Raw genomic sequence first — 10,796 nt, 5'->3', positions numbered from 1 at the left:
TTATGAAGCCAAACCGTAAAAACTCTGTCGAACTTTAGATTAAATCAAGTTTTCAGTTCAAGAAAATAGTCCCAAAATGCATGAGTTTCATCTACACGGCAACAATAAAGAACAACTATGGTCAGTTTTAATTCCAAATTTCACCAAATTAACATAAACAGTATAGCATCCGTGCAAAATTTTTAAGTGAATCCTCTCAATGGACGATTTCCTCTTTGTGCTAAAAAAGGTTCAGAGTTCCCCATGTATAATTCTTGTACACATTATTATGGACTGCAGATGACAACAACAGTTTAATGAAGGAATAGCATCAAAGACAGGAAATTATATTATGAAAGGAATTTAGAGTATAGGGAAATAATTCACCCTCCCTGTTTGTTTGACTTACTAACACAAATAATGCCATTATCAACCCAGTTCTTCAGAAACAAAGATTTTAACATAAATGTTGGTATATAAGTGAACAGCAAAGTTAGGATTTATGAAGTATCTTTTCATCCATTTGATTTAAAGGAGGAGCGTAAAGTGTGGAAGTCTCGAGCATTACATCCTCCCGTATTAAACGTGTTAATCATTACATTTACAGTTTTCCCTTTTCCAAATAAAATTAAACAAGATCTTGTACATTTTTGTTCAGATTTCATGAGATACATCCATTGCTGAACGTGCATAAACTCGTCTGGAAATGCCTTCTGTTTTATACGAAGATATGAGTTGCCTGAAAATGTTATTCATTCTTAACATTTTTGTCATTGATGATTAGAAGTGCCTTGAGATGATGTATGTTGTGATTTTATACAAATACAATTGAATTGAACTGAAATGCTGACTGTGCAATTTACTGTGATTTTAAGAATGTTAAGCCTCTCCAATCTTGATAATAATTAATTCAAATTTAGATTGAGACTAAGACCCGAAACTTTAAAGAAGCTATCTAATAATTCAATTGCTAAAAAAAATAAAATAAAATAAAATAAAAAAAATGGTTGGTATCATTTGCCAACTGACTAATATAAAAATGTGTTTTCCTGCATCTAAAACAGCGTTTAAATGACCCTTTTTTTAAATTAAGTTGGCTAGAATTTGTATAGGGATTACAGATAAGGGGACATTCTGAGCTGTGTTGCAGGCAGTCACTGTGTGTTTGTGTGTGTGTGTGCAGCATCTGTGTGTCTTCTCATGTCTTCTCTTGCAGATAAAAAAAGTTTCCACCTCTTCACCAGAGTATAAGTAGCAGTATTTACTTTTGTGAAGCACATTCAGAGACATTCAGGTGAACAGGGAAACAGATGAAGATGATGCTGCTGCTCGTCTTCAGCATCGGCCTGAATTTGGCTTCAGCTGCAAAAGTGAGTAAAATGAATTTCAATTTGGGCAAATTTGTGACTGTGAATGACTTTATCCATTATATTAACGACATTAATAATGTATTTGTGAATGTGTTTAGCTGGGTGTGGTGCAGACGGAGGGGGGGCAGGTGGAGGGAAAGAGCCACAACATGGGCCTCTTCAGGTCTGTCGATGTCTTTAAGGGAATCCCCTTCGCTGATGTCCCTGGAAAGTGGGAAAAACCAAAACCTCACCCTGGATGGAGCGGTAACCCCTGACACACAACAACACACAGTAGATATGGGGACTCGAGTTACACGACTTGATTTGAATCTGTCTTAAGTCGATATGGCTTCACATTTTGTTTTACGGAATATTTACATTTTCTAAAATATTGCGGTGTTAACTTCACGATTTGTTGTTTGAAACACGATAAGCATTGTGTCCCTTATTTGGCGGGCTTGCATACAAATCTGGCAACGCACCAAAGGACGTAACACCATATATGGATGATCTATATGAGAGGCTACAGTTATGGAAGGTTCATAAGATTTCATAATGAAATAATAATGTAATAAGATAAGATAAAGATAAAGTTTGAGGCATTTTAGAACTGGCTTTGAATCTAATATGGATGTAAAATGTCCAATTATTTATAATAATGTATTATTGTTATGTTGAAACTTTAATGTTGGCTAGTTTTATTCTCTCTGGTCTAAGTTACAGTAGATCATTAGAAATGCTAAGAAACAGGTTTGTGGTAAATGTGGGATAGTGGCTTTTTCAAAAGTTAGTTGAAACTGCACTTATTAGACTTAAATACAATGTGAAATGGAGAATTCCACATTTTCTTACCAAGGTGTCTGACTGTTGTTTAATAATGTCCCGGCAATATTGTATGCCGATCCCAGGTTTGACTGCAGTTAATATTAATATCTAATAATTAGGTTGATTTGTAGCTGGGTTTTCACTGAAGGTAATGATAAAGATTTTTTTCTCTTCTTTTTTGTTTAATGTTTAAATATGATGAGTACATCTATACCGAAGCCACTTGTGACTCAATTCAGACTTCAATCTCCCATTCATTGAATCAAAAATGTCTTTTTTATCAAATTTACATGTGGAATATCATCTTCATCTTCCATATTCATATAACTTTCCTTGTAACTTGCTTGTTTTAAGCAAGTACTTGACTTGCTTGAGACTTGAGACTTGCTCGACAGTACAATTACAACTGACACAGTTCACAGTGTAGATCATGCTACAATAATAGATTGGCCTAAGAACTGGGTAGCCATCAAAGATGTTGAAAGAAAATAGGATGTTTTCAGTCTGAATTGTCAAATAGAACATCCTCAATAGCCTTGGTAATGTGTGCCATTCTCAAAGACTTCAGCAGTATCCTGTCTTTGGAACATATGAACCACAGTTATGCTGATGATACTCTCATATATGTAACTCTGAGGACAACAAAAGTAGGTACTTTTAATAATCTTGGTGCATTAAAGCTTTTCCCTCTCAGTCAGATCTGCTCTTTTTGTCTTATTTAGACTATGGCAATTTGCTATATTCAGGGTCAAACCAAAAAGCCCTGGCAAGATTCCAGCTACTTTGATGAAAGTATACCTTGTGAATTTGAGTGTAGTCTTAAATTCTGTGGTTGACTTTGTAAGAAATACCCCCCCCCCCCCGGCTCTGAAACTTCCTGTCCACTGGTATGAGGCTTAATCAGGGACATCTTTTAAATCACTTCTAAAAAGCACTGTGTTACTTTGTTTTGAGAAATGCTATACAAATCAAGATTGCTGCCTCTGTGAGCCTCTTTCAGTGTTTCTCTTGTTTCCAGGAATCCTGAAGGCCACAAAATATCGGGATCGCTGCCTGCAGGTGACGCTGCTGCAGACAAAAACCCAAGGCAGCGAAGACTGTCTCTACCTTAACATCTTTGTTCCACAAAGAGGATCATGTAGGTGACACACACACATACACACACACACACACACTCCTACATGCACGCTTGAACACACATGCACGCGGAGGAATCGGACATGTATCTATGGTGAGCTGTGCTCTGCCTGTGTCATCTGGGATTGGCTCCACCTCCCCTGCAACCCTGAAGAGGACAAAGGAGTTAAAAATGGATGGATGGATTGCAATAAACGTGTTTGCTGACCCAGTCATCTACTTGCAGTCAAAGACGCACACACTTATTCCATGCATTATCAAGTGTTTGATAAACAGGGGCTTCTCAACATACCTTCATTCATTCAAGTGCCAGCAATATTTGGTATTTGGTACCACAGAGGAAGTTTGTTTAACTTTCTCCGTTTCTGTGTCCAGTGTCAAAGAGCCTCCCTGTGATGGTCTACCTGTTTGGTGGTGCGTTCCTGTTGGGCGCGTCAAACGACGTGGAGTTCCTCGGAGATGCACTTTACGACGGGAAAGAAATGGCTGACAGAGGCGGGGTCATCATTGTCACGGTGAACTACAGAGTTGGTACAATGGGTTTCCTCAGCACCGGAGACTCCCGATTACCAGGTGTGACAACAAGAATGCAACAAAAAACATCACATCACAAAAAAAAAAAAAACCAGTAGACCTAATTCAGAAATAGACATGGGTATGATATGATGGTATTGTCGTTATTCCGGAGAGGCATTTTTTTAAATGATTAATATCAGGGGTCTCAAACTCAAATGACCTGGGGGCCAATGCACATCTATTGTAGTCAAGAGGGGCCGGCCTAGAGAACAAAAAGTGGGAGAAAAAAAACAACTGTTCACAATATTGCATCATGACATCACACTTAAAGGTGCCATATGTAAGAATGTGGCCAAAAACGGTTACTACATTCAAATTCAAAATACTGAGGTCTTTTAGGTTTCGTTTTCGGACGTAACTGGCAACCCGTGGTTGCTCGGCAGCTGAGACTCTACTGACTGCAATGATTGGTAGATGGTGGTAGGTGGCGCCACATGCCAAAACATGATTTCAAAACATATTTTTTTGAATGCAAATATTTTGGTTGTACTGTTGTTGTTGGTGAGTTCAGTTTGTTATATGAACATTATTCCTGAGTCTCTGTGACATATTAGGAGGATTTTATGGCCAGTTGCTTTAGACTTATTACATAATGCACCTTTAATAATACTATTAATGATGCAAAATGAATGTATTAATATCAAAAACAGACCTTTATTTTAAATTATATAAATAATAGTGGGGCCAACTCTAATTAAAATTCGTACCAGGAGCCGTTTCAGCCACTGCCATTCGTGGCTCGCGCCCTAACAAGTGTATTTATATATGTAATTGAATTTTGTATATGATACATTTACTAATGGCATAATTATGACCCAATGTCTTATTTGATAAAAATGTATAAAAAACATTGCTAGCAAACATATATTTTATTATATTCACCTCGCTGGCAGCTGTGCCTCAGCTACACACTGTGTTTATAAGACGGTGAGGTCGTGGGCCATGTTTTCATTATAACATGAAATTAAGTGGGGGGCCGCATGTAATGGATTGGGGGGAGTTTGAGACCCCTGATTATTACCATCACAAACACAATTACAGTGAGTCATTCTTATTCAGAAGTAAACAGTGAACTGATGATTAAACTGTAACTGGGTGACGTCTTCTCAATCAAAGTGCCACAGCCCCATGTTCCAGATTAAGCTTGCATGTGCTAGTACCTTCTGGTGATTTCCCAGCTTGTCTCGTATCAGAGGTGCGGTGTATCTGGTGTCATATCTGAGTGTTAGCAAATACACTTTGAACTCAGACGCTAACAGTCCTCAGATATGACAAGTGGTGGTGACCTGCACGATCACATGGGTCTGGTTGTATTTACTGAACTTTTTATTTTTGTGTGTGGAAACACAGTCAAACCAGAGACAACCTTTGTTACCTCTCAGGTAACTATGGTCTGTGGGATCAACATGCTGCCATCGCCTGGGTCCACAGGAACATTAAAGCATTCGGGGGAAGCCCAGACAACGTGACCATCTTTGGCCAATCAGCTGGAGCTGTCAGCGCCAGTTTCCAGGTCAGAGGTTGAAGAGAGTTTTGACAACAGGAAGTGTTATGTATTATTATTATTATTATTATTACTTGTCTATCATATACATATATATAGATAGATGATGTACATCTTATTTAGATTGTGCTGACTATGTGTTGGTACCTCATATAACCACACTCCCCGTCTAATCGGTCTCTTTCTGTCTCTGTTCCCAGATGCTGTCCCCCTACAATAAAGGGCTATTCCGCAGAGCAATCACACAGTCTGGTGTGTCCCTCTGTCCCTGGGGCCTTCAGAGGAACCCCATGTCCCTCACAAAAAAGGTGACAGACACAATGGAACGTGATTTTCTCACGTGGTTTTGTGTTGAACCTAACGTCTGGACATACTGTATTTGTGTCTCTGCAGATTGCCCGTAAAGTTGGCTGTTTGAGGTCCGATGTGGATGTGATGGTGACCTGCCTGAAGATGAGTGACACAGTCGGTTTAACCATGGCAGGGAAAATAGACGTCTTGTTGATTCTGGGAAAAGGTCAGACCAGCAGGGACACAAGACTACGGCAAAGACGAGCCCTGTTCGATGTCCTGTCTCAGTCACTGTCTGTCCCCTCTGCAGGCGTCGTCATGGACCTGCTGGAACTCGCTCCGGTGATTGATGGTGACTTTATCCCAGATGAGCCCAGACATCTCTTCCACAACGCTGCAAAATTTGATTACATGGCTGGAGTCAACAGCATGGATGGCCATTTTTTTGCTGGAGTTGACGTTCCCTCTATCAACATAAGAAATGCCACCACTGTGTTAGTACAGCAACACTAGGGGGGGTGTTCTGGAGTCTTCAATCAGACTCTCAGACTGGGCTGAAGTAAACATTTACTGCTGTCAATACCAGGACCATCAGCCAGATATGGCTAAGACTGAGACTAAGGGCCAATTCCAATTCCTATATTAACCCTCAAGCTCAACCCTTAATCTTAACTGGCCCTCAAAACCAAGTGTTGAGGGTTATTTTGTCACTTAGAAATGGGACACCCTTAAATGCAGATACGTCTTCTGTGGGGGGCAGAATAACGCGAAAACTGCGTCCAGTCTGTCAACTCCAAAAAAGAAGAAGAACACATTTACGTCACGATTATTTATTTATTATTTTATTTCAGTCAAGTTATTATGTTGTCAGTTAGTTATAAGATGATACTCATACAAATACCACAACCACAGACATATTCAGCTGACAGTTACCACACACCACGGCTTATTGAAAAGTAAACGATAGCAAACAATCGTGTGTCCGCACCGGCCGGCTATTGACAAAAGATCGTAAAATAAAAATAAATGTTACGCAAACAATGACGTCAGTAATCCATAATATGGGCCTAAACTAAGATAATACAATGGTTTTCATCATTTTTATATCTCTATTAACTAAGAAAATACTTAATTTGTATCGCACTCGCTTCGCTGCTTTCGACGCCATCTTTCTTATGTGATAACACTCAATGCATTCTGGGTAGCCCTTGCTCCCAAGTGTGGTCTCGGAAAATCTCAATATTGAGAGCGATACAGCCCTTAAACTTGCCCCTCAACTTAATTTTTCTGAGAATCGGGACAGCACTTGCACTAGCGGGAGCGCACAAGGAATTAAGCAAGGAATTGGAATTCACCCTAAGGAATTGGAATTCACCCTAAGACTTTACTGTTGCCTCCTTCAGTCACCTGTTTTCTCTGAAGTCTATATTGCAGCACTAGACCGACATTCTTGTGTCTCAATGAACTAAAAATGCGAAACAGTGAGCGGTTTCCAAACTTAAGTTTTCAGACAGATGAAACAGAACATATTCTTAAGATAATGCTGACTCAAGACAGTCATATAAATATTCTTAGATCAGCCTTTGGAAAGTAGATCAAATATGTTTTTCCTCATGTCCCTCATGCAGCCATGTTCTCAGTGAGCATCCTTAGCTCAAGCTGATTATGGGGAATGGCACTGTGCTCAACTAAGTCAGTGCTGATGAGCCAGCTCACATTGAGCAAACAAACAAACCCTGGTCTTTCCTTTTAAATGTATGAACTATGAAGTTGTTATGGTGATACTTTGACAGTAAATGTGTTGATATGGTATTTAACCAGCACATCTCCTGGTCCTTAGGGAGGAAGTAAAGGGTCTCCTGGCTGGGATAACCAAAAAGAAGGGGAATGCCGCCATTGACTCATCCTACAGTGTGTATTCATCGCTCTGGGGGCCATTTCCAGACCAAGCTATGGTGAAGAAAACAGTGGCTGACATCGAGACTGACTTCCTTTTCCTGGTCCCGACACAGATTGCCCTCCAACTGCATGCCAACAACTCCAGGTCAGTGATTGGTAGAGGAATCCAGTTTAGAAGAACAGATGCGATTTCTATTTATTATTATTACACAGTGCAGGGAAATATTTTCCTTTCTTTTAAACTAATGTTCAACTCTAAAATGGTATAAATCTCCTATTCTCCCCCTGGTTTGTCCTTCAGTGGTGCCCGTACCTTCTCCTACCTCTTCAATATGGAGACACGAATCCCTGGATTCCCTCGGTGGGTGGGTGCAGAGCACGCTGAGGAACTGCAGTACCTGTTTGGTAAACCCTTCTCCATCCCGCTGATCTACTTTCCACGACATCGAGACCTGGCTGGTTACATGATCGCATACTGGACCAACTTTGCCAAGACTGGGTAAACTTCCAGCATACACTGTACACACAACCAGGTCAACATCTGACTGTAGCTCCTCACAGACCAGAAAAATACGGGTCTGAAGTCGTCTGAACTGTCTGCTAAGTCCCTCATGACTACTAGTCCATTATGATATGAGACAAAATCTGTCCACTTTGAGTCATCCCAGCTGGTGTGCTAAAATGATTGAACTGGTCTGACTTGATCAGAAATGTTAACTTTGGTTCAAACCGGTTAAACCCTTGGGGCAGTTGTGTTGTGTCTACTCTTTAAAAGGATTTTCTCCTCCTCTTCAGTGATCCCAGTAGAGGTGATAATAAAGTCCCAGTGCCTTGGCCTGACTTTACCAAATACCACCAGCCCTACCTGACCATTGACCACAAGATGAACAAATACTCTGTCAGGTACATGACTATGTTCTACTGTCTTCTTCTACACAAATACATATCTATACTTTGCAGGAATGTCTGTCTGTTGGTCTGTATTATTCGCATATCTCTTGAACCGATGGTTCGATTGATTTCAAACTTGACAGATGTCTTGCTACAGGCATGAATACGTGCAGTACCAAGTTTGATGTTGTTTGGATAAGTAGTGCAAAAGATGTCGTTAAATATAACAGTAAAAGAAGCACACATTGTATTTCACTGCTCTACTGTAGCCACTCCCCCTCACACTCACACAGCACTGTGGGCTACCTGAGGGGATAAGCAGACCTTTTGGCAGTATTGAATCCATCATAAATATGTTTATCTTGTTAGTATATATATTAGTGCTGTCAAACGATTAAATGTTGAATTGCATTAATTTTATGGTTAACTCACGGTTAATGGCAATTAATCACACATTTTTATCTATTCTAAATGTCCCTTGATTTCTTTTTGTCCCATTATGTTTTCTCATTTTAATGCTTTTGATTTCTAACCCTCTCATGGATCTCCCCAGCTACAGTGCTTACGCTGTTAAGCACTAATATATATATTCAAAATCCTCAATACCTTCTTCTATCAGGTTACTAAACTCTTAATTGCTTGATTGTACCTTAGTTATCTTATTGTCCTTTGCCAAACTTTGTTTTTTGATCTGTGCCTTTGACATGTAACATAGATTGTTTTTTTATGATTGCACTTGGGTTGAGCTGCAAATGAAAACTTTAGGTTGTTCTATGATCTCGACATTGATTTCAAGATTCTGCACTCTACTGTGACTCTACATGACTGTGCTTAACTATCTGCCACACATGCTCTATTTCACTGAGTTTTACTATATTTATCCTTCATAGTCACTAACCAACACCTAACCAGGCATCCACGATTGTGACTGTGTTTATTTTGTCTAATGTGTTGTCTGCAGCTACGACCTGAGATCAAACTATGTCGACTACTGGACACAAACTTACTGCCTCCTGCCAACCATAAGAGACGAAGACAAGGGAGGAAACTGTTGATGCCACTGTTATTTTTTGGCTGTTAATTACAAATGTATGAAGGATTTTTACTTGAATAATTGTAATGATAAAATAATAATAAACCATTAAATGTATCATTTTTCTTCTTTCGGGTTCTCCCTTTAGGGGTCTCATCTTCCTTGTGTCCTCTTCTGTTGCACCAACTGTCCTTTATGTCCTCCTTCACAACATCCATGAACCTTTTACTGTGAAAAAGTAGTAAATGAGAAGGGAATTGTAAGGGAAATGTTGCATCAGTAAACTTGAGTAAACCTGTTCTCTTGTCAATAAACGATCATAAGTTGGAAAGTTTTGATGTTGTTAGCTTTCCTCTCCCTCCTCCCTACATCACCTCATATGAGGAGGTGGAGCATTTATTCATGCACAAACGGCCTAACCGGTTTTTTGAGTTGTGACTCCTGATTGAATAAAGTTTTGGTGGATAGTCTACTGGAAGAGTTTATCCAACATTTACTAACAGAGTTCGTCTATACTTGACATGTTAAACAGGCAATTAAGTGTTTTTATTTTTACTGTGTAGTACAGGCATGTCCAAAGTCTGTCAGGTTTTATTCAGCCTGCAGCTTAATTTATATAACTAGTGCAGTGTCCGTAGGCGGTATGTATTCCTATAGTGGGAGCTGAAGAAGATTTTTCAGTTATGGTAAGGGTTAGTTGCTGCTGCTGCTGCTGGTGAGCCGCTGCCTGCCTGGTCACAACAGTTAGCTACGCTAATGCTAATTATGCTCTAAATTAAAAAAAATTGCGTTGTGCCTAATGAGGTTGCACAGGGTTTGTATTAAGTTAGCCCTACCCTAATGGTAATCGTAACCTCGTTAGTTTACCTTTGGAAACAGGTACACAAAGTTAGCCGCAGTATAGTAGCATGCTAATGCTAAATAAATATGTGTATCGCGTATTGGTGAATGGACACCGACTTCATTTCAGAGTGATAAATCAACAAAAATTTATGAAAATCAAGGATGCACACCATCGGGCCATGCTCAACCCATATCCAAAATCTTAGGGCGATCTGACTAATGGTCAGCGAGATATGATCGTCACAGACAGACAGACAGACAGACGGAACTTGCTTTATAGATAGATGCATTATTTATTTTTAGCTCAGCTGGTAAGGAGTTGGGATTTGAGTCTACGATTTGCATCCCGGCCCTGACAGACAGATATGTGTTCCCCAATTATTATGTTATGTGACTCCAGTGAAAGAAAGGTAGAATCATTATTTTGCTTAGATTTGGTTACATTGCGATAATTGTGACAATTACA

At 39.6% G+C, this 10,796-nt stretch overlaps 1 protein-coding gene across 1 annotated transcript; it reads left to right on the top strand.

The window, feature by feature from the left end:
- Positions 1 to 1,295: 1,295 nt before the first annotated feature.
- Positions 1,296 to 9,509, top strand: LOC310939779 (bile salt-activated lipase-like; the record flags this gene model as incomplete). The annotated part of the gene is made up of 12 exons (XM_083904618.1): positions 1,296 to 1,349; positions 1,448 to 1,595; positions 3,175 to 3,294; positions 3,669 to 3,866; positions 5,252 to 5,382; positions 5,574 to 5,681; positions 5,767 to 5,890; positions 5,975 to 6,158; positions 7,505 to 7,708; positions 7,865 to 8,062; positions 8,359 to 8,466; positions 9,416 to 9,509. The coding sequence occupies 12 exons, from the start codon at positions 1,296 to 1,298 to the stop codon at positions 9,507 to 9,509; spliced, it is 1,671 nt and encodes a 556-aa protein (XP_083760744.1).
- Positions 9,510 to 10,796: the final 1,287 nt, after the last annotated feature.

The sequence above is a fragment of the Microchirus variegatus genome (genome assembly GCF_963457635.1).
Source record: "Microchirus variegatus genome assembly, chromosome: 18".
In the NCBI taxonomy this organism is placed as follows: Eukaryota; Metazoa; Chordata; class Actinopteri; order Pleuronectiformes; family Soleidae; genus Microchirus; species Microchirus variegatus.
Note: the sequence above shows the minus strand (reverse complement) of the source record. Positions and strands in the feature narration are given on the sequence as shown.